This window comes from Rhizopus delemar, genomic scaffold (assembly GCF_000149305.1).
Source record: "Rhizopus delemar RA 99-880 supercont3.4 genomic scaffold, whole genome shotgun sequence".
In the NCBI taxonomy this organism is placed as follows: Eukaryota; Fungi; Mucoromycota; class Mucoromycetes; order Mucorales; family Rhizopodaceae; genus Rhizopus; species Rhizopus delemar.
In genome coordinates, this window is record NW_027137830.1 from 1,242,927 (window position 1) to 1,265,395 (window position 22,469).

At 38.4% G+C, this 22,469-nt stretch overlaps 12 protein-coding genes across 12 annotated transcripts; 3 read left to right on the plus strand and 9 right to left on the minus strand.

Annotated features, from left to right (window-relative positions):
• Positions 1-2,270: 2,270 nt before the first annotated feature.
• On the minus strand, positions 2,271-2,888 carry RO3G_05964 (uncharacterized protein; the record flags this gene model as incomplete). Its single annotated transcript, XM_067660554.1, has 4 exons — positions 2,271-2,302; positions 2,468-2,693; positions 2,746-2,830; positions 2,884-2,888. 4 exons carry the CDS (start codon positions 2,886-2,888, stop codon positions 2,271-2,273), a joined length of 348 nt encoding a protein of 115 aa, XP_067516655.1.
• A 2,154-nt stretch (positions 2,889-5,042) lies between these two features.
• On the minus strand, positions 5,043-5,669 carry RO3G_05965 (uncharacterized protein; the record flags this gene model as incomplete). The annotated part of the gene is made up of 2 exons (XM_067660555.1): positions 5,043-5,254; positions 5,390-5,669. The coding sequence occupies 2 exons, from the start codon at positions 5,667-5,669 to the stop codon at positions 5,043-5,045; spliced, it is 492 nt and encodes a 163-aa protein (XP_067516656.1).
• Positions 5,670-6,699: 1,030 nt separating this feature from the next.
• Positions 6,700-8,247, plus strand: RO3G_05966 (uncharacterized protein; the record flags this gene model as incomplete). Its single annotated transcript, XM_067660556.1, has 4 exons — positions 6,700-6,811; positions 6,862-7,226; positions 7,274-7,666; positions 7,720-8,247. 4 exons carry the CDS (start codon positions 6,700-6,702, stop codon positions 8,245-8,247), a joined length of 1,398 nt encoding a protein of 465 aa, XP_067516657.1.
• Positions 8,248-8,568: 321 nt separating this feature from the next.
• On the plus strand, positions 8,569-9,415 carry RO3G_05967 (uncharacterized protein; the record flags this gene model as incomplete). The annotated part of the gene is made up of 3 exons (XM_067660557.1): positions 8,569-8,690; positions 8,738-9,056; positions 9,215-9,415. The coding sequence occupies 3 exons, from the start codon at positions 8,569-8,571 to the stop codon at positions 9,413-9,415; spliced, it is 642 nt and encodes a 213-aa protein (XP_067516658.1).
• Positions 9,416-9,792: 377 nt separating this feature from the next.
• RO3G_05968 (uncharacterized protein) lies at positions 9,793-11,310 on the minus strand (the record flags this gene model as incomplete). Its single annotated transcript, XM_067660558.1, has 3 exons — positions 9,793-9,965; positions 10,015-10,995; positions 11,052-11,310. The coding sequence occupies 3 exons, from the start codon at positions 11,308-11,310 to the stop codon at positions 9,793-9,795; spliced, it is 1,413 nt and encodes a 470-aa protein (XP_067516659.1).
• A 472-nt stretch (positions 11,311-11,782) lies between these two features.
• RO3G_05969 (uncharacterized protein) lies at positions 11,783-12,748 on the minus strand (the record flags this gene model as incomplete). The annotated part of the gene is made up of 4 exons (XM_067660559.1): positions 11,783-11,841; positions 11,927-11,974; positions 12,046-12,497; positions 12,591-12,748. The coding sequence occupies 4 exons, from the start codon at positions 12,746-12,748 to the stop codon at positions 11,783-11,785; spliced, it is 717 nt and encodes a 238-aa protein (XP_067516660.1).
• Positions 12,749-14,564: 1,816 nt separating this feature from the next.
• On the minus strand, positions 14,565-14,821 carry RO3G_05970 (uncharacterized protein; the record flags this gene model as incomplete). The annotated part of the gene is made up of 2 exons (XM_067660560.1): positions 14,565-14,667; positions 14,715-14,821. The coding sequence occupies 2 exons, from the start codon at positions 14,819-14,821 to the stop codon at positions 14,565-14,567; spliced, it is 210 nt and encodes a 69-aa protein (XP_067516661.1).
• A 410-nt stretch (positions 14,822-15,231) lies between these two features.
• RO3G_05971 (uncharacterized protein) lies at positions 15,232-15,664 on the minus strand (the record flags this gene model as incomplete). Its single annotated transcript, XM_067660561.1, has 4 exons — positions 15,232-15,306; positions 15,358-15,467; positions 15,511-15,577; positions 15,635-15,664. 4 exons carry the CDS (start codon positions 15,662-15,664, stop codon positions 15,232-15,234), a joined length of 282 nt encoding a protein of 93 aa, XP_067516662.1.
• A 332-nt stretch (positions 15,665-15,996) lies between these two features.
• RO3G_05972 (uncharacterized protein) lies at positions 15,997-17,396 on the minus strand (the record flags this gene model as incomplete). Its single annotated transcript, XM_067660562.1, has 3 exons — positions 15,997-16,007; positions 16,061-16,282; positions 16,337-17,396. 3 exons carry the CDS (start codon positions 17,394-17,396, stop codon positions 15,997-15,999), a joined length of 1,293 nt encoding a protein of 430 aa, XP_067516663.1.
• A 1,657-nt stretch (positions 17,397-19,053) lies between these two features.
• On the plus strand, positions 19,054-19,443 carry RO3G_05973 (60S ribosomal protein L37a; the record flags this gene model as incomplete). Its single annotated transcript, XM_067660563.1, has 3 exons — positions 19,054-19,056; positions 19,117-19,328; positions 19,380-19,443. 3 exons carry the CDS (start codon positions 19,054-19,056, stop codon positions 19,441-19,443), a joined length of 279 nt encoding a protein of 92 aa, XP_067516664.1.
• Positions 19,444-19,655: 212 nt separating this feature from the next.
• On the minus strand, positions 19,656-20,266 carry RO3G_05974 (uncharacterized protein; the record flags this gene model as incomplete). Its single annotated transcript, XM_067660564.1, has 3 exons — positions 19,656-19,818; positions 19,879-20,183; positions 20,249-20,266. 3 exons carry the CDS (start codon positions 20,264-20,266, stop codon positions 19,656-19,658), a joined length of 486 nt encoding a protein of 161 aa, XP_067516665.1.
• A 523-nt stretch (positions 20,267-20,789) lies between these two features.
• Positions 20,790-21,366, minus strand: RO3G_05975 (uncharacterized protein; the record flags this gene model as incomplete). The annotated part of the gene is made up of 2 exons (XM_067660565.1): positions 20,790-21,272; positions 21,325-21,366. The coding sequence occupies 2 exons, from the start codon at positions 21,364-21,366 to the stop codon at positions 20,790-20,792; spliced, it is 525 nt and encodes a 174-aa protein (XP_067516666.1).
• Positions 21,367-22,469: the final 1,103 nt, after the last annotated feature.

Sequence of the window (22,469 nt, forward strand, 5' to 3'; positions counted from 1 at the left end):
AAAAGAAGAAGAATATATTTTATTTAATAAAGATTTAAATTATTATCTTTTATCAATTTTAATATACTTCTACAACAGTTCATACTAATTCAATTTCGTTTTAGTAAAGGTACATTTAGTAAATTTAATTTATTTTCTCTTAAATAGAGATGCTTATTATTTAATACCTTAAAATAATTGCTTTTTATTTATAAATTATAGCATTGATCAATCCATTGATCAATTGCACTGAAACTTGACTTAGAATAATTCATGCTAATAATCAAAGCCCTAGTTTAACAAGATACAGTATATATATAACTGCTGATTGCATACAATAAAAGAATAACTTTTTATCTCGTTTAATTTTGGGAATAATCTGATAAATCAAGCATGTTAAAGCTTAATTTTCCATTCTTTTTATAATTTCTTCTACGTTACTTAAAACAGGCTTAGATCATCTTTATCAGGTATTGTGCCAAATTAGGAAATAATCTGACGAGAGCTTTTAAGAGGAATTTTTTTATTGGACAAATACAAATACACATGAAGTTGAGTCTGAGAGGGTAAAATACAAGGGATTTTTGAAGGCATTTCTAAACTTTTCAGCGGAAGACTCAAAAATACTTTTTTTTAAAAAAAAAAATCACTGCTAAATTTGAATCCCAGCTAAAAACACTTTAAGTCTGACTGAGTCTGACGGGCCATATACTGCAGGAGATGAAGAGGATTGGCATTCGAACCAGGGCAAATATTTCTCTATTAGTTACTCTCTTATTTGCACTGGTAATACTCACTCTCTTCCTTCTTCTCTATCTTTTTTAACCCTTGATCCCCAAATGAATTTTTTAGCTTCTGTTCATTATTGATTTGGCCCGGGTGAAAATGATGTATGATAGACATCATGCACTCAAATTGGTTATTATTTTTTTGTATAAATAAAATTTAAATGTAATGTCAAGAAGGGTTGGGTATGAGGTGTACACACTTTAGGACTGTCCAGAGGAAAAAATTTGAAAAATGACTAGGGGTTGTCATGTAATTATACTTAAAAGCCAATATTGTATTGAGCTATTATTTTCTTGAACGTATATATTTTGTTAAAGTAGCAGTATTCTAACTCTTAACCTTGATGGACAAAAATCATTGTCACCCACACAATCAAATGAATATCTAGAAATTTGGCATGTTTCCCCAATGCAGTCTTGTGTAGTTTCATCGTTTCTGGCTTTTCCAATTTCCTATTGGGCCTGACATCTTTCAGAGGAATGTCAATTTAAGAGCTTTACAATGTACAGTTTATTATCCAACTTGATTGTGTTGTTCATCTGTTTTCGAATTATTTTTTAAAAATATTCATGTCCTTTAAGCTGATTTTCATGTATTGTATCCAATTGCCCCTTCTTTTGTCTTACAAGTTGACTTTAACAATCTCTATTAGGCCTCAGTTTGAACATGAACTGTACGTTATTCCTTTTTGAACAAACAACAGACTCTCTCAGTCCAATATCTTTGGGTTTTGATAGTCATCTTTGTGCGTCCACTGCACTCTGAAGCACATACCCTATAGTCTGCTGATATTACATTTTGATCTTCAACTCTACGCTTGATCATATTCCCTGCTCAAATCCATCTTGGATGAGGTGAATAGAAGGAATGGTTAAAAAGGAAACAAATCTTTTTTATACAATTATGGCATTCTTTTCAGCCAATGAAAAGGACTTGTCTCATTTGTTCTTCGGCATGAGTTCACTATTCAAAGAGCAAGGGAGGGGGAGAAGGGGGGGGTTAAGCAAAGAATGTAATTTATTTGCATTTTGTTTTTGTTCAGATAGTCAATAGATATTTATTAAATGTCATCAAATATGGAATGAGGTTGTGTTTTTGTAGAAGGAGTACTATCAAATCTCATAAAGGATAAGTTATCATTAGCAGTTGAATTGGATGATTCATTTCTACTTCTTTCATCATTTTCCATACTAGGTCTGCCAATGATCCGGCCACTATTTCGACCGGTTGATTTTGGTCTCGATGATGGCTCTACTGGAGATTGGTGATGTAAGGAGATTGGCCTGCCAGTTTGATTATTACATTTCATGGAACTAAAAAAGTCACCTAATGTCTGTTTCATCATGTCTCCAAATGATTTTACATCTGTTGTAGGTTCATTTGGTGATAATGATGACGTCGATAATGTATCGTCATGATATTGGTTTGCTATCCTTGATCCATCCAACAGTTCATTGATCTTTCGGTTGCGTTCATTACGCGATTTCTGAGGTTGATTTAATCTATATTTGGCTATGTAAGCTTGCATATGAGGCTATGATAAATGAGTGAAAAAGAATTGGTAGAGATGATTGAGCTTACCGGACTGTGTGGTTGTCGTCCACTAAACAGCCTCGCATTTGGATTCATTTCTCTTTCCTTTATCGCTCTTTCTATACATACCATCAGCACTTTTCTTTTCTTTTGATTTTCCTTTTACCTTCAAGCACAAGCGCCTTTCCTTCTTCATAATCCGCATCAAGTAATCCTTCACCACCAGATTCTTCATCATCATCACTATTCTTGTAAACACTTTTTATACCAAAAATAGAGAGAAAACGGTCTTGGATATTAAAGAATAATAGAAAGGATGGGATCAAGATCACCACAGGAAACCAGTCAACAAAGGCACCCAAGAATTCAAAAAGATCTGCTTTTCCCATAAACTAACGATAAAACATGAGTAGCCATCCCTTTTTTTTTTTTTTTTCTATTTACTGTGCTGAATACGGATTCAGTTGCAGGTGCTTCTTCTGTTGGCGCATTACCTGCAAGGTTAATAAAGTTATAACACAAGGGTGCCCTAGTATGAATAGTTAAATAAGCAAGACTCAACGATTTTTTTTTCTTGCTTACATCATTTTACACATGTATCCTGTAAACCACAACAGACTGTTTTCATCCGTGTGATGATTTGGAATCAATAGATAGAGGTTAAAGAATCTGATCTTGAATAACGATGAATAAACACAGATACACATGTACATGAGTGTAAAGAATGCCATCCACTATTTCATGTTAACCTCATCACTTCATTTCATCTCACTTACTTCAACCGCAGCATAATTTGTACCACATGCTTTCAAAATCAAAGAGACAATAGACAGTGTCGGTCTTTGGACATTAAAGGTAAGTTCAGACCAGAGGATGAAGAGACTGAAGATTGAGAACAGAATGGCCAGGAATCTGTTCAAAAGCGGTGATATCCGAATCACCCACCACCATTCTATCCTGTCAGGTCAATATCCCTCCCCCCTTTTATATCTCTTTTGCTATTACCAACAGCTGCTGACAGGTATGTCCATCGGCCTTCCTCTTTTGGTACCTTTAATGTCGAAAAGAATTGGCTGTGAACCGTTAGTCACTGTCAGTTCTTTTGATACCCTTACCGATTCGATCTATCCTTGTTCTTTACCACATCTTGAAGATAAAATGCTTCCTTTAGCAAATTATTCCAAAGCCTAACATCATCAAAACTATTGTCATCCCCCGTCATCTACTCCACTTACGCTCGTTTTCTATCCTTCATTCGGATAGCTAAAATCATCCTTCGCGACAGCTTGACAAGGTATTCTTCTGTAAGTTCAGATGGTACACTTACACCATTTTCCGAAAAGGATTCATCTTTTATGAATGGAAATCTTTCGATCATTGTCTGAATACAGTGCTTTATCTGTGGTATTTCTCTATTCAATCTGTTGGATATCGTATTCATTTTCTATCACAAATAAGTTGATGGCTCTCTTTCTATCATCCTATTTACTTTTGCCACTTCATTAAATTCAGCTTCACTCTCTAGACATTCTTCCTTTAGCTTAGCCGCGTTGGCATAGTGCTGAATCAAGTGACGTGTGAAATCTCCAGAGTACCAAAGGCGACGAGGCACAGACACCAATCCATATCCCATAAATACAATCACTAAAAATAGTCCCCAACTATTCGCTGCTGCCATCACGTAGCTTTGAATCTTTTCTCTTTGTAAAACACAATCAGTCCCACCTCTTTCTTTATTCTTTTTGCGTACCTTGTCGTATAACCACTACCAAAGATCAAATAAATCAAACCAAAGAATCCAACGACAACATACATTGAATAAAATCGAAGGTTGGTCTGTACTGCTGCTTTCAACCGCTTCGAAATAGAAAAGTCGCCAGTGTTCACATAGGCTTGCATCATTGGGATCAGAAACCTATATATTCTCACCTCACACAATTAATCATTATTATTTTTTTTCTTTTTCTTTTATTGAATACCAAGTTAAAGAGAATGAAGTCCAATAGATCACTCTCCATGCAACAAACAAAAACGAGCGAGATACATAAGCAAATGGTAATCTACCGTCCAGTTTATCATGAATAGTCTATATACGTTATGTTAGTCACTGATGCACACAGCCTATAGGGATGCTTGCCGAGGCTAAATCAAGTGGTAAAAGAACAATGATCCAAAAAGGGAAAAACCAACCTACGATGCATACAAGAGACACATACCAAGATTGAGTCTTTATATTGCCATATCTCGTCAAGTTGACAATGACAACAGCAAAGAGTATAAGAGTTACACTTATCAGTGGTAACCAACTGCCTTTGTCAGGTTGTTCCATTGAGAAAAGTAATAATAAAAAAAAAATTAAAAAAAAATAGTATTCTTTATTTGGTAGTTACGTAACTTGTCCAACACAGATGATTTGTAAATTTTGTTAAATTCTTATGAAAACATGATCCTATGCTCCTGTCATCCAACACAAACCACTTTTCAGATCATTTACTCAAAAGAGAGAGAGAGAGAGAGAGAAAGAAGACGGCTGCCATCAATTTGGATGATAAATCCATTCCAAACTGGAGTTTGCACATAGCCCAAACCCCCTCTTTTTTTTTTTTTCCCTCTCTTTAAACAGTACAGGTTTGAAATTTGTAAAGCATGCCTAGACAAAAGAAATCATATTTCATTCAATGCCTTTACTTCCCCCCCCCCATCGCTGCCAAATTGATCACGGTCGCACTTAACGTCTGCTTTTATTGAATCTTGGATTTTTTTGATTGAGCGAGTGAAATAGACTGGTTCACACAACGATAGGAATCGATGAGCATGATGAATGGTAAAAGAAAGTACGGAAAATAAAATCCAAACAAGACCCAACGTTCTTGACTGACGAGTGAATAAGTAGGATTCAACATGACTTCTGCAAGAGTAGGTAAGACGGTAGTGGTGACATGAGCACCATAAACTATGTAGACAAGTGAGTGTCATTTCTTTTTTTTTTTTTTTTTTTGATTCACTCTTTACTTGCAAGTGGCAATCGAATATGTGGAGAGTCTAGGGATGGTTTAGATGAGCTTGTGAAGAAAATAAAAAGAAATACCTTTGAAAAGTCCATAACAGGCAGCAAAAAAGAAAGGCAGTTGGATGACCAACTCACAAACAAGGAAGCTAAGGTACCAATACATGGGTTCACTGCTTCCCATCAGCGGATCCTTGAAAGTGATTTTGTAAAAATGGAAAAGGTCAACCAAGGTGTTAGGAACCCAACTGGAAGGACAAAAGGTTTGCAAGTCAATACATAATGTGATTGGAATATGAGTCGCAAAGTAAACAAAATAAATCAAATCCAACGGACGAGACAACAATCCACTTTTTGTCATTGGACAGCACCAGAAAAAGAAAACGTCGCTCCACTCTCTTTGGCTCCACGTCTTACTTTGAATCCCAGATTGTCCAAAAAATCAAGACAGCTGCCTCCTTGGAAGTGCCTTGAAAGTGTTCGAGTGACACATACAGAATCTATTTATAAATTCTGCACAGGTCGTCTTCTCGACTGCGCATCTTCCCGCCCAGATCATGATCCGTACAGACCGAACGGACGGACGCTGACTCTAAAAGATGCACCCGAGGTTGCTTCAGTGATGGGATCATGTCTACTGCATGAAGTGGAGTATGAAAAAACCATTGGGGGCTTGAAAACCACAAGTCATGGCTTGTATTCACCCAGACCATCACACCAGACGTTGGTTACGGATCGCAAGCGGTCATCCAACACTAGAAAGCCATGGATCGTGTTGGTTTGAAAGGATTTCTGTTTAAAAAAACAAGGGGGTGTGTGAGAACGAGGTGAGTTTAGTGGCCCTAAAGATCATGGGCGTGAACAAACAAAAGCGGATGAGACTCCTGTTACGATTGCCACTGGAGCCTTTTGCCACTGATCGAACGACATGGGGTTCAGAAAGAATGAAGGTCAGTGAGCGAGAGGAGAGAGAGATGAGACATGAAAAAAAAAAAAAAAAGATGTAGCCACAACTGGATCAATTGAACAACCGAAAAAGGTAAAATGACAATCAATCCAATTCACGAGTATCATAACCCTACAAGGGATGATTCCTAATTTGTGAATTGTTATTTATGGAAACAAGAAGACAGGAGAGAGGAGTATTAAATGAATAAGCCTGTTTCTACACAACGCAGGAAAATAAGGGGAATATTATTTTAAAAAAAAGTTTTTTTTTTTTTATTTATTTTTATTTATTTATTTTTTTTTCTCTCTCTCTTTTTCATTCTTTTTAGTTTATATCCATGACAACCATTGTCCATTCAGTGATCAATAAAGAAAACAAAAGCACGACAGGAGCCTATATCAACAAACAACGAATACAACGTTCATCCCACACGATTTCAGATATGACATTCAGTGACGATGATGACAGTACCTGTTCATTCGATTCACTCTTGGATGATAAGCTACTGCTGACCCCCCCTTTAGAAGAAACGATCGAAGAAAAAGTCGATTGGGGTAAGCAAAGGGCTTTGTGGTTTGCACAGAATTAATTGGGTTTTTATTAGAGTTTTGGTCCAAAGTGATTTCAAATTTCAATCAATTCAGCCAATCAGAAACAAAACATCTGTCGACTCAAATTGTACAACATGGCATCCCGTCTGCCTTGAGAGGCACCGTCTGGCGTCTGCTGACAAAGACAGGCGGTGATGAAGGGTTACAAGAGGTCTACATGGCGCTACTGAAGCAAGCATCCGTCTATGAAAAGGCCATCACACGAGATCTTCACCGAACCTTTCCACATCATCCTTATTTCCAAAGTCATCAAGGACAAGAATCCCTCTTTAATGTCGTCAAGGCTTACTCACTTTATGATCCCGAAGTCGGCTACTGTCAAGGATTGGCCTTTGTGGCCGGTCCACTCTTGTTGAATGTAAATAGGATTAAAGAGAGCGGGTTGAGACTGACGGGTTGTGTTAGATGCCTGAAGAAGAAGCGTTTGATGCGCTGGTTCGATTGTTGCAGAAATATGAAATCAGGGGACAATTCACACCCCAGCTGGATTTACTGATCCTTCGACTCTATCAACTGGATGGCCTCTTGCAAGATCACTTGCCTCACATTCACCGACATTTTAATGAACAAGGCATTCGATCCAACATGTATGCCTCCCAGTGGTTCCTCACCTTGTTTGCTTATAAATTCCCACTGGAGATGGTCTATCGGATCTATGACACGCTCTTTGCCGAAGGGATTGACTGTCTGTTTCGGATCGGATTGGCTCTGCTGGCCAAGAATCAGGTCACCCTCTTGTCGTTGGATTTTGATCACTTGGTGACATTCCTTAAAGAGGACCTGTTGGATGTATATGATGTAAGGAGGGGAGGGATCCGATCGGAATCCATCGTGTCTAATGGAAATCATAGGGTCACGTCACCGATTTACTGCAGGAAGCCTGTGAGATCAAGATTGCCAAGAAACGATTAGAGAAATTAGCCAAGGACTTTTCGATGGAGAGCATGCGAGCCGACCATGAAGCGTGCCAGATTGCCTCTTTGAAGAAACAAAACAGACAACTCGATCAACACTACAAGACCTTGCTGGATCAACATCAATCCGTGCAAAGGGAACATGCGCAGGTCGCAGAGGAATTGGACGTGAAGAAGAAGGAATGGGTCCGGGTGTCGGATGAGAATGATGCCCTACGCCATCAGGCCAACGATCTACGACGTCTCATCCAGACCATCCCAGGCACGATGGAGTCACAATCGGACTTGCAAACACTGTGTGAACAAAATCAGGTCTTGACAGAGCAGCATGCTCACCTTCAAGACCAATTGGCTGATATGGAAAACGTGTTGATCGAAATCAAAATGAAATACGCACTGAGTGAAAGTGAACGAGAGAGATTGAATCAAAGACTGATTGAATTAAAAAAGTGGATGAATTCATAAAACCCGTTCAAACCTCTTTTGTTTCCACCGAGTCAAGTCAAAGAACCTATTAAAATTCTTCATCTCTTTTTTTTTTTTTGTAACAATAAATACAAACCTATACCCCCCTCTCGTTCTTTTTCTTTCTTTTTTTCTTAAAATGCTCTTGACCAAATCACCTCTTTCTTCATCCATCCAACGTGTTCTCACCAAACGTTTTTATACCGCTTCTGTTCCTAGTGAGGTAAGAAGATGAAAGGGAAAAGAGGGATGAGGAACTGATAGAAATAAAAGATAAAGAAGACGGCATTGTATGATTTTCACGTAAAGAACGGTGGCAAGATGGTTCCATTTGCAGGATATTATATGCCTGTTCAATACGATCATCTCGGTATCTCTGCTTCTCATCTTCATACCAGACAAAAGGCATCTATCTTTGATGTCTCTCATATGCTTCAATCACGGTAAGTGAAAGGATAAAAAGATCGACTGCGTATTCATCTACCTCCAGTGTCACGGGTAAAGATCGAAACAAGTTCTTTGAGAGACTGGTCGTGGCCGATTTACACCAGCTACCGATCGGACAAGGCACACTGTCTTTATTCACCAATGAACAAGGTGGGATCATTGATGATACGATCATCATGCAGCAGCAAGACAGTCTCTATGTCGTCACCAATGCGGCTTGTGCTGATAAAGACTTGGCTCATATTCGAAAGCATCTGGCAGAGTACCAAAAGAAAGGGTTCGATGTCGACTTCGACATCATTCAGGATCATTCCTTGATCGCTCTTCAGGGACCCAAGGCGGCCGAGGTCCTTGAAGGTTTGGTGGGTAAGAGTCTAGGGGATTTCAGTTTTATGCATGGAAGACAGATGGACATTGCCGGTGTGCCTTGTCATGTGGCTCGTTCAGGTTATACAGGCGAAGATGGTTTTGAGGCAAGTCCATGCGCTGGGAGATGCATTCGAAACTCATTTCTTAATAGCTTTCGATTCCTACCGACGAAATCAATACACTCACAGAAAAATTACTGGCTCATCCTGATGTGGAACTCGCCGGCTTGGGTGCTCGTGATTCCCTTCGACTCGAAGCCGGTCTTTGTCTTTATGGTCATGATCTGGATGAGACGACGACACCGGTCGAAGCCGGTCTGACATGGACCATTCGTAACTATGCCTCTCTTTAAACCCAACCAAAACTCACCTCATCTTTCCCCTTTAGCAAAATCACGCAGAGAGACCGGTGGCTTCTTGGGTGCTGAGCACATCTTGCCACAGATCAAGGGCGGTGTCAGCCGTCGACGGGTCGGCCTGGTCGTCCAAGGGGCACCTGCGCGTGAGGGTGCAGAGATTTTGAATCAGGAAGGACAAGTGATCGGGGCCGTGACGTCCGGTTGCCCTGCGCCTTCTTTAAAGAAGAATATCGCGATGGGTTACGTCAAGAACGGTTTTCACAAGAAGGGAACTGAATTAAATGTCAAAGTGAGAAATAAGGTGCAGCCAGCCGTGATTGCAAAGATGCCCTTTGTGGAAGCGAAATACCATAAATAAATGATGATTTATTTTATTTTCTTTGAGTGATAGCAATCATAGCAGCCAAAGCAGCACCGATGCCGTGTCCATCACGGGTGATGCCGATATTGATATGATCCACACGATCACTGTAAAGACTCTTGAGTGTATCATTCACACGTCTTGGGAAATCAGGGAAATGTTCATACACAGAGCCTTCCATACCTATTCTATACTTTAATACTCCCCCATTCACACTTCTCCTATCACTTACTGATCGTCAGTCCTTGATCGAGTGCGTTTCTCTTTTCGATGATCGCACTGATCGCAGCAGCCACCAGACGAGCGGCACGTCGAGAGACCAAGTCACAGATCATCTTGACCATCTGAAGATCATTCAAAGTAGTCGAAGGAATGTTCATGATGGACTCCAAAATATGTCGGGTCTCATCCAATTCAGTCGTATCATCCGATTGAATCGCACTCATGTAAGAAGATTCAAAAAAGTAAGGCGTGTTGAGTTCGGTCGTGTACTGTCCGTTAAAGATCAAACGACGATCGAGGAAATCGACCATGATCAGACGGACGATTTCACCCAGATAGAGACCAGAGACCATCTTCTCAAAGACGTGCACACCCGGATTGACCGACTGACGATTGACCCGGTTATCATAAAACGTACGAGGAAGGAAATCGAGATTGTGATCACCAAAGCTTCCCCATTCCGTATTCACAATCATCTCGCCATCCCCGTTCGGAACCGTCTGGCCCTCGGTCTTTTTCAGCTCGCTCGTCTTTTCCCAGTAGGCGGCGTTGGTACCCGTGCTGATCGTACAGGCCACGAGTGTGTCCAGACTGCGGTAGCTGTGAGCCAAGAGACAGCCGACCGCACCATTCACCACGGCCTCCACATGCACGTTGAGATGACGACGGTTGAAGCCGGTCTGGAGCAGGTCGGCAATGTTCTTGTTGTTGGCACCCGTGATTTCGAAATCCTTGGTCCACTGGATCACCACGGCCTTATTCAACGCGGTTTGTTCCAAGGGAAAGGCCAAGACGAAGCCAAGGGCCAGTGGTTGCTTGATATCATATTTACCCACAAAGTTCAAAAAGGAATCCACACTCTCCACCAAGAAATCAATCATCGCATTGATCGAGCCCTTCTTGAGATGGTCATGAATCACATATTTCTGCTGACGCGTACTGATACGACCCTGTCCGTGCAAGTTGACGAGATAGATGCGGACATTGGAACCTAAACGTGGTGTGTTACTATTTTATGACGTCAACTGATCGCATTCTTTCTCTTACCACTAATTTCCAAACCAAGATATTCACCCGTTTCTTGACCGGTAGGATGTCTAAAGATCCAAGAGGGTAACATGGCCATATTGGATTCATGCGATTGTAATCCAGTGTTCATCTCTTGAATTAAATTATCACGAAATGTCTTGAGTTGTTCCGTTGTCAACTTGAAGTGACCCTTTAATTCTTCCATAGCAGCATGTTGGTCATCCGTACCACCCGCCAGTGGTCCACTTGAAAATGATTTACGGTGTTCGTAACCCATGAGAATAGTTGTATTGAAACAATAATAAAAAAAAGAAAAATGAAAATAAAAATAAAAAAAAACCATTTGATTTTATCTTTTTTGAATTTCCGAAACAAAACATGACATCTTTATTCTTTTATAACCCAATTACCACTCGTAGCAGGGCTGTATTTGCCCTTGACGGTAGAAGTGAGCATGCGTTGAAGGTTTGTTACGGTAGGATGCTGATCAACCCAATCAAAGTATTTGGGTTCCCACTCCTTCTTTGCTTCCAAACGCGCCGTTCTTTCTTCTCTTTGTTTGTTCTCGATCCTTGCTTTTTCTACACCCGCCGTTTGGGTATCATTGGCTCGAATCGCATCCGATACTTTTTGCCATATCCTGCGACTTTCCATCTCGTCTTGCTTCTCCACCTCCTCCACATGCATCGTGGCCGGTGTGAGCTTGGTCACGTCCAGGAAGGGCACAGACGATTTGGAATCATAGGCCGTCAGTGTCGACTGACCACTCCACTGTCCTTCGATCTTGTAAACATATTCTTTCGGGTTACTATTACGACGAATATAACATTTGAAATGATTTCTTTCTCCAGAGATCCAACCACGAGAAGAGTATTCGATCGTACAATACAAACCAGTGGTGGATTGAACATAGGAAGTACCTGTCAATTCCACATAGGGTGCTATCATCATCCCTCATCTTATCAGTCATCATCATCATCACCCGACCCACACACACACACGCATGTCTTACCTGCGTACCAAATCCCATTGACAGTGACAGAAGGGTATGAAAACATGTAGGCCTCATCCCCCCTGTTTTTCAGCTGAAGCACACACTGGCCCACTTGATCACAAATCAAGGACGTACTCGAGAACCGTGTCTTTTGTCCCGTGTGGCCATTGAGCACCAAGCCATGTTGATCGTTCTTGATACAGAATCCAGTGATCGGTGGATGGTGAGAGACTTGCTCACAAAGCACCCGTGTTTCACCTGAGCCGTTCAGATCCTCCCAGTACATCTTGTACTGTTCACCCAAGATCGGATTATAAGGCTTCTTTTCCCACTCACCCTTGGGTACCCGACGGGCATAGGACGCGTTGAGGGAGGAGATGAACCACTTGACAAAAGCGGTCATACGTTCGACTTCGTCATCCGATGTGGTAATGTCGGTAAAAAGGTCCGGCTGCTGTGTCCAATATTCACTAGCAAATCAGTCAGGTTTTTTTTTTTTTTTTTTTTTTTTTTTTTTTTTTTTTTTTTTTTTGGGATGTCATCCTGTCTCTCAATACACTTACGAGTATTCAATGAGTGAAACAGGGGCTAATAAAAAAGCAGGACAGGTCAAGGAAGAAAGATCACCGGAAAAGGAAGCGAGTGACTTTAGAAAGGAATGAAAAGCACCCTTTTGTTCCGTTGGGATTTTGTCTACGTTATTGACTTCTTGATTTGACATGATGAAAAAGAAAAAAAGAGAAAGAAAAGCAAACAACCAAGAAAAAAAAGAGAGAGAGAGTGTTGTATTTATTTCATTCCTATTTTTATATTACGTCAATATTTTCATGCAACTGAGTTTGTCATTATCGATGTTGTTGTTGGTTTGATATTTCTAGTAAACTAAGAGATACAAGTCAGTAGAAAGTAAACAATAAACCTTATTTACTTTTCAATCGAATTAGCCAATACACCTTGATTGGCATTTAATACCAAATAGCATACGGTTGGGTCAATATTAGGAAACATGTTATACAATGTTTGTAAATCTTGATCATTATAAGAAGGTCTTGGCGGAAGGGGTGGGCTTGACTCTTCTTCATCTTCCGTTAATCCTTGAAATAATTTCCCAACAAAACTAAGTGGCTTTTGCATCGTCTTTTGAGCCAACAAAGATCCCTTTTCTAACAGATTGACTGCTTTTGATGAATCCAATAAAGATTGTGTGGAAATGCTTGGAGAAGAACGAGAAGGATGAAGTGCGCTCTCATAACTGATCTTTTCTTTATCTAACGTAATCGATGGTCTTTCCTTTTTTAATTCGTTCATTGTTTGCTCAATATGACTACAAGAGTAAGTTGGTATTTGTTTGTTTGCAAAGACGGTTACCTATCAAATTCTTCTTTTGTAATTGAAAGGGACTTATCATCCATTGTTTCAATAAATGCTATAGCACCCATCTATTTATAGCACACTTAATACACACATGTACACACTACATCATTGCCATTATTTACTAGGTTTGTTAAATAATAGCCCGACTCAGCTTGTAATTGATCTATATTTCTAAATCGATAAATATATCTAATACAACCGTTAGTTGTCATCGTAACCATTCAATAGGAACCATCTTACTGTGTATTAGATACTAATCGTGGTGGATTTGCTCTAATGATAACATAGATTAAAATGGGTAAAAATTTATCAGCACCAGCCTCTCCTTCTACTTGTTTTATTAAACCTATTCTGGTGTGATTAGCATGCGTATTTATTATGACTAAAACTGTTTACCAAATATGACTTTGCAACAATTTAAGATACAAATCAGTTTATCCCTTGGTGCTTTATAATTATTCATCTTCAAAAGTTCTATTCTATGGTGAATATTGCAACCTCATACTCTCTATGACTTACCAGATTGTGCAAACGTAAAGAAGGCTTCGTTATGTTCCGTTTCAGGAATATCCAAATGTCTTTCACGTATCCATCGAAATATACTTATTTTTTGATATAATATTTCATCTCTTTCTTTATCATCTGTTGTTCTTGAACAAAACGTACTATTGGATACATCAGCATCCCCACATGGCATCCGCAGGGATCACTTACGCAGAATAGAGCCTGTTCATCACTAATTTCTCCATGCCTTCTTTTGCATTGCAAAATTCTTGATCTGACATGTCTTTCCATATATCATTTTCACGCATCTTTACATAAATAAACTACACACAAGACTGTTATCACACTGTATAGGATCGATCCCATCGCTTACGTCCAAAAAGTCCTGAATGATCTTGATCTGTTCATTCACTGTCCACGGTCGACGATCAAAAGCTTGTAGAAAACTAGTGCTGATCTCAATATCTCTTGTAGATCCCCTTTGTTTGTTTACCTTTTAAAATAGCGAGTGATAGGTTTTGCAGTACGACTCTTCATCTGTTCCAAGAATCGATTGAAATCAAAGGGTATTTCTGCTTGCTGTTTTTGTTTCTGTGGTTGTTCTGGTTGGGTATCTAAGTCGAGTTGAAGTGAAGGTCGACGGGCTATGACAAGTTAGCTTATTGTTCATACTTTCTATTGTTGTATCCACCTTGGTGATCATTCACTTGGTTAAATATATTCTCTACTTCTTTGTTATTGTTCTCACTTGTATTGTGATGACTACAAAATAAGTAAACAATCATGATTTATTGTTTTTTTATTCTTACTCATCATCTTCATTTTGTATCAAGTTTACTTTCTCATCAAACTCTTCTGTTAACTGTTCTATTTCTTTGTTATCGCTTCCACTGTTATTATTATTATTTTGCTTCATCTTTATGGTCATTATGCAAGAGAAAAAAAAAGAAGAAAAAAAAAAAAAAAAGTTCAATATGCGCTGCTTTTCAATAAATAAATAAAAAAAAACAGATGATTTAAGCCAAATCAACCTCCACTCTAAATTGTTCTATAAAGACATGCATATTCGTTTACCTTGAGACATGTTATGAAATAAACTTGGTTGGATAACAATCCAAACCGTTTTTTTCTTTGTGGCTATTGACTGACTAGAAACAAAGAAGGAGGGGGGGAAATTTTATAAAACAGATCGAGTTGAATAGCAACCATAAATTCCTTATGTCCACAACACAATAAAAAATGATGGCATTTTTATTTATACACACGCATTATTCTAACTCTTTGTGTTGTTGATTTTTTTGCTTTTTTTTTTCTCTTTCCAATCAATTACTGAGCGATTTCCTCGGGTTCAGCATCGTAAGCGGCTAATTGTTGAGAGATATCACCTTCGATCTCAGGAACCTGGTCTATCGTTAACCTCTATTCATCCCTTCTTTCTCTTTTTCAACTTACAGCAGGAGCAGGAGGAAGCTTCAAGTCTTTGGCAGCTGATTCTTCAGAAGCAGCAACGGGTTGAGGCTTGTAAGCCTTCAATTCCTTCAAAAACAAGTCTTGAAGAACATCTATTCACTAGTCAGTCTCTGTCCATCTTTTTCTCTCTTTTACCCTTCTTCATGACAGCAGCAGCAGAGAAACCGCGAGCGGCCATGGCAGGAACGGCAACACGAGCAGGCTATTAACATATTCACATGAACGTCATCTCTTTTTCTTCTTTTTTTTTTTTTATTACCTTGACAGCAATGGAACGGATGGCGTACATGTTTGAAAAAAAACAAAAAAGAAGGTGGAGTTCAAATAAGAAAAAAGTTTGTAGAAAAGGGAAGCTGGTCGAAGCGGTGGATAAATCGTGACGTAAGCATCGTTTGGAAAAAAAGAGCTAGTTGTGGCTTTGACGTGTCAAAAAAGAAAGTCTGTGCCGTCTTCAAAGTATTAAAAATAGAAAAGAACACAAGGAGAGGAGGAAAAAAAAGAATGAAGGATAAAAACACTTTCTGAAGATTAAACAAAAAAAAAGATTGTTTATTGCCAACAGTACAAGATTTAAGTTTTGCTTGGCATATGGCACAAGAGCTAAGCAGCAAAAAAAAGGGGTTAAGTGGAAGCTATAAATAAAGTTTAGTTGAATCTATTTTTAAGGTTTAGAAAGATAACTTACCTATTGTGGCACCCAGCATATTTTTGTACATTTCAACCACTTGTTCTTTGGTAGAATGAACTTTTTCAGAGGCAATATGAGATTGAGTCACAGCATTTTCTCCTCGAGGAATCATTTCATCGTAATAAGAAGAGATAGCTTCATCCAATGTTTTGGTGTTGTTAAAAGCATGACTGATTTCAATCGCCAAGTTACTTGCATCGATAATAGCATGATTTGCGCCTATGAAACAATGGATCAATCACCCATTCCATCTCGCTTCCTATTCCCATTTACCTTCGCCTTTAAATACAGTCATCGGGTGAGCAGCATCACCCATCAATACCACATGACGTCCAGGAGAATACAACACGTCACGTCTTGGGATTCTTTCTCGCAGGGTGAGGCCAACGATAGGAGTATGTTTAGGCGTTTGTGCAGTGATTTTTTGATGTGAGGGAGAGCCAGAAAAGGCAGAAGCACTCCAGGTCTGAACCATGTTGAATACTTCTTCATCGTTTGATCCATCAGGGAAAGGAACAAGATCATCCTGCTCAAGAAAGATGGAGAGAAACCAGAGAAGTTCATAAGGTGTCTCTGGGCGGCTTCGATCAATCTTGTTGAGCGTATAGATCATTCGGACCGTCTTGCCTGCCACACGCTTATCTGCCTCTTCAGTGACAGTACCGATGATGACAGCCGATTGACTGTTACTGGTCGAGATGCTCTTCCAGTCTTCTTCTGAGATCCAGTAAGTAGCCCCAAATCCACGAGCATGACTGATATGCGTTGCCTCTTTGAATGGCAGAGCACCCCCATACAGTTGACAGGCCACAGATGATTGGGCTCCATCGGAGGCTACCAACAGATCACCCGTGTCTTGTGTTCCGTCCGTAAAGTACACCGTCACCTGGCCTTGATCATCTTGTTCATAGTGACTCACTCGCTTGTTCCAATGCACGTTTTCTTCAATATCCTGCAGCAACCAATGCCTGAAACGGGATCGGCTGACTCGATAGGCTTCATAAGGTCTGCGCTGAATGATGCCAAAGGCACGACCCTCTTTTCCATCATAAAGCTTGTATACCACATTGCCTTCGTTGTCTTCATGGTTCACACATGTCTCTCGGCCAAAGTTTTCGAATCGTTCTGGAGGAAAGCATCGCTTCAGGTGTTTCAAAGCCAGATAAAGCGAGAGAGACCATCCCTGCGTACGCGATTGAGGGCTTTCATCCCGTTCATAGACAACAAAAGGGATACCTTGATGCTTGAGCGCATTGGCGAGCGTGAGACCCGAGATACCGCCGCCGACGATAAGGACTTTTTGAAGAGAGGGATTGATATTGTTCACTGTCATTTTTTGATGTGTGGATAAAAAGAAGATGTCTTTTTATCGCATGCTTATATAGTCTGAGTACCATGGACACTGAATGGGCCCTTTCCGCTGATCCGCACCTGAATCCGATATTCGGCGCCCATGGACTAAAAAAGTAAAAAGGCCTCACAGTGAATCGGCGCGTTGTTTCGGAAAAACTCAAAGTGCCGCTGCTTTCATGATGCTCATATACAATTGATATTGAACAGTTTGACCAAACTTTATTTACCACTTACAATGGTGTACGCCTTCTGGCATCTACATAAAATCCTCCTTTTACAAAAAAAAAAAAAAAAAAAAAAAAAAGAGAGAAAACAAGTTTAGAGTCTTTTTGTTTTTTAAAATGAATGTTTAAAGAGGTTGTAAAAAATTTAAATTCATTATTTCAAAAATAATGCATACAAAATAAAAGGACATGAATAACAACAGGTGTAAATCAATGCAAGAAGAATAAAGTGAGAAAGCATAAAAGACCAACTTGATTTTTTAATTCGGTTTCTGTTTTATTGACTTGGAAACCATTTCGTTATGAATGTGGATAACATATTCTAACACTTTTACAATAAATACATGATGCGGTCGCTGTGAGTTTTAATTCACCAAGTTGTTCATTGATGACAATGAATCCAGATGATGAGGATACTACTTTTATTTGAATAAAAATAAATGGCATATTTTCTCAGTCATGGACACGATAGATAGCTTTCTTTAGTCTTAAGTGTAGGATCTTCTTGACTACACTTTTTATCAGATTCTGATTGTAAACAAAGATAAGATCGTTTAGATGACGTTGATTATGTTTGTGATCATCTACATTCAACTTCGACGTGTTTATTGTCCGGTTACAGCCAATTATTATTTTACGACCTAGACAACGTGGTATTAGACAAGCATCAGTAAAGAAGCTGTCCTTATCATTCCCTGAGGAAAAAGTAGGTATAAAAACTATCATCCTCTCATTAGTTGACAACCTAACGAAAGCAAAGCTATAGGCTCTAGCATAGCACCCTTAGCTAGTGCTGCTTTTTATTTTTCTGTTATTTTGAGCACATTTTCTTGTTATTGCAAATTGTACAAGACACATGCTCACTCTTTATAATGAAACAGATCACGCTTACGATATACTATTGCAGTTGTCTTAAGAAATAATGCAACCATTCCTATCAGCAACTCATTTAAGCTCTACAAAAGGTGAAGTGTGCTTTTTTGAATGTCTCCTTTTTTCTTTTTAAAAAAAAAGAACCTAGTTTAAATCTTTGTTGTAACTCGTGTACTCTCATAAATCGCACTTGATGAAAGGCACCCTTACAGACTTTGTTCAAACTACATAGAAAGGCATTTTATAGGTTAAAAAAGTCAAGAGCAATTGGATGAGTTCCAAAGATTTTAAAGAAAGACTCCTTTTGCAAAAGAGAAAGGTGCTTTAGGTTGAAGCCAATCATCACTGCTTTTTCACGAGAGAGAAAATGAGCCAATGAGATGACTGTAACTTTCCTTACGTCACTGTCCGGACCAAGGTATGATCTTTACCCTTTACAGAAAAGTGTGCTTCGGAGAGAGATTGAGGGAAGAGTGGGATGGGTTAGTATGGCAAAAGAGCCACGGAATCTAACCCCTCCTTTCTTATAATCCATACAACATGGTATAATAAAAAGCATCCATCCAAAGCAACCATTCATTTAAAAATTTATATTTGTAAAAGGCCAAGCGTACTAAGAAGGTCGGAATCACTGGTAAATACGGTACCCGTTATGGTGCTTCCCTCAGAAAGACCGTAAAGAAGATGGAAATCACTCAACATGCCACCTACACTTGTACCTTTTGTGGTAAGGATGCTGTCAAGCGTACTGCTGTAGGCATCTGGAAATGTAAGGGTTGTAAAAAGACCTTGGCTGGTGGTGCTTATACCGTCTCGTAAGTTATTATTTGAAAGTTGAAAGACAATTGATTGATTCTCTCTAAAAGAACAACTGCTGCTGCTACCGTTCGTTCTACTGTTCGTCGTCTTCGCGAACTTGCTGAAATCTAAAAGTGCAATAGCCCTTCTCTCTCTTTTTTTTTTGTCGCTTGGCTTTAATAAAAAAAAATTGTATATATACTCAACGTATCATTTTGTTTTTATGCTCTTTTTGTAGCAAAAAAAAAAAAATCAATTGAAAAAGTATTCAGGGCTATAGAGGGGAGAAAAAAAAAGGAAATATAAAACGGTCCATGCTTTATTACGAATGTGAACAATTAGGTTTAGATTTCATCTAATTGTTTGGAGAATTCTTCTAACTGCTCATTCAATTCTCTATTTTTGTTTTCAAGTTCTTCGTTTTTCTTTTCTTCTTCAGCAATTTGAAGTGTTAATTGTTCAACTTTCTTTTCAAGTTGTTCAGCCTTAACATCTGCTTCACGGAAACTGCAAGGCATTTCGTGAGTTAACTTTTTTTTTTTTTTTTTTTTTTTAGGTTCAACCTACTTTTCAGTTGATTCCTTGAGAGCCCTGTCAGAATCTTCTAGTTCTTGCTCAAGTAAAGCAATCTTGCGTTGAGCACTCTCATGTTCCTTCTTGACATCCAAATCTTCTTCTTCGTTTCCTTTCAATTCTTTAATCTTTTCGTGAGCCACCTCCAAGTCGTCTTCAAGCTGTTTGTTCTTGTTTGTCAATGAGACTATCTCGCGTTCACTTTGAATTTGTTCTTGTTCAAGTTCCTTAATTCTAGCTTCTAAAGCATCAGCCTTGGCAATGGCAGCATCAGCTTCGGCACGAATAGAGTTTATTTTCTATTATTTATATGGTTTAATTGATATTTTCTTCAATTGATGAAAATTAATGATTTCCTTTTTACCTCGCGGATCTTATCCATTGTTATCAATAAAAAGAAATTAAAAAATGAAACGAACCTCGTTTCCACGCAACCTGGATTTGTTCAAGAGCCGTTCAAACTCAGTCAGATGACTATAAATAACTTTTTTCTTGGATAAAATCCCCTTGTTTTTTAAAGAAACCACATTTTTGTAAAGGGAGGGGACAATGTACTTTTAGTTTATTCAGGATTTATAACTCAATCATGTCTGATTTAGGAGTATCAAACCACTAGATCAAGTTTTGCCTAGAGGTCTAGGCTTCTAAATCTAATGTGTAACCAATGTTAACTGGATAGCCTTTTTAGCAATTGAAGAAAAAAAAAAAACTTGCTACATTTTTTCATATAAAAAAAAAGTACATGTCGATTATTTTCATAGCCAGGGTTACTACTTTTTCTTTTTAAAAAAAAAGGAGGAGAGGGGGGGAGGGGAGTAATAATAATCCAATGAAAGCTTTCGTTGCATGTTCTCTTACTTCCTGCATAACAACCGTCTCTTTTTCTCTCTTTTATTATAATCACATTAAACACCACCCTTCTTTACATTGAAAAAGTTTTTGATAACAAATGTTTGTAAAACAGCAATAGAAATAATAGCCAAACTTTCCAACATGAAAAACCAAAATAATCTGTCACCAGTGGAGAAAACGGTAGCCGAATTACGATTTTCTCTTGTACGGAAATATCTTTGTGTCCTGTGAATTTTGTTTAAAGACGCAGATATACTGAACAGTGTGTCTTCCATTGCAGTCAAAGTAGCAGGTTGTTCCTTTCCGGTGGCATCCTTTTTGAATTCAGGACGGACTTCATGTTCAACGAGAATTTCAAAATCAACTAGTTTTTCGGCAAATGTAGACATCTCATTAGCAAAGCAGAAAGAATACTCGCCAACATCTGTTGCTGTAAAAACATAATCGGCTTGCTTTTCTTGTTGTCCATTTAAAATGATTTCCTCCCTGGGTCCTTTCACTTCATAATCTATATCAAATGAACCACCTTGTTGTACCTTTATAAACGTGTTACTTTTATGCTTTGAAGCTTTTAACAAGAGAGCTTACAGCAAAATAGAAACCAATCTTCTTACCGGGTTTATCTGTCATGACATAAAAACAAGCTTTTTCATTGGCACCAATATTATATGTCAGCGCTGTTGCTTCAGATTTGCCTGAGAAAGTGATTATTGTAAGCAATAAAGTCAAGATTGCAGAAGAGAATAGCAAACGCATTACACCTTTGACACGTAAAGAAACAAATAGAACAAGAATCAGCTTTCTCATTTGTTTCAATTTCGGCATTTAAAATAATTTCTGCCAATAGGAAATCAAAACCTCATAAATTCATCAAGGTCCAATGTTAATGAAAAGTTAAAGTTACATTGACCCTTGATTTCTATGAATTGTTGAGTTATATGTATTTTTTTTGAATAGTCAAAATGTGTTTATTGTTTTCTTCATTTTGTTTAAACAACAACACATGATTTACGATTTGAGTTGGAGTAACAAATCGTAACGAAAAGCAAACGCGATTCACAGATTGGTTTATTCCAATGAATAGCACAAATCAAAATCAAAACCAGACAGTGGTTACTTGTAGCTTGTATTAATCTGATTTTTAAGTAGTAAAGCAATATAATAAAGAGTAGGACAGGCATCTAGGTGACAAAGTGTGTTTTTTCTTTGGATATTTAGCAAACCTATATAATAAAAGCAGTACCTTACTCAATGTACAATCTCTTGGTCTATCATAGATTAACAGTATAATCTCATCTATCAGAATAGATGTAGAGCTACAGTAAGCAATTAGTGATTATTGGAACAAGTCAAGCCATCGATGTCATGAGGCTATTCATGCAATGTCGTATCTACACTCTATATACAATGAATATCTTTCAAATTTTTCGTGTATTGTTAATAACCAATCTATTATAAATTATAAGCAAGTATTTCCATAGCTTCTTTTCTATAACACTTGGTGTACTAAAGAGATTGATTGAACAAGGCGGTTTAATGAATGGCTGCGCGTTATTATATGCAAGCACTTTATTACAAGCGTATTGTTGTAGATATTTGATTGGATAAATTATCGGTTTTATGATTTGTTAATAATAAAATACAGTAGGGAATGTCATTAAAACCATTGCTGCTTGTTACAGTTAGAGCAAACCCAACAGTCCCTATTAAAGTATTAAATTTAATCGGTCGGA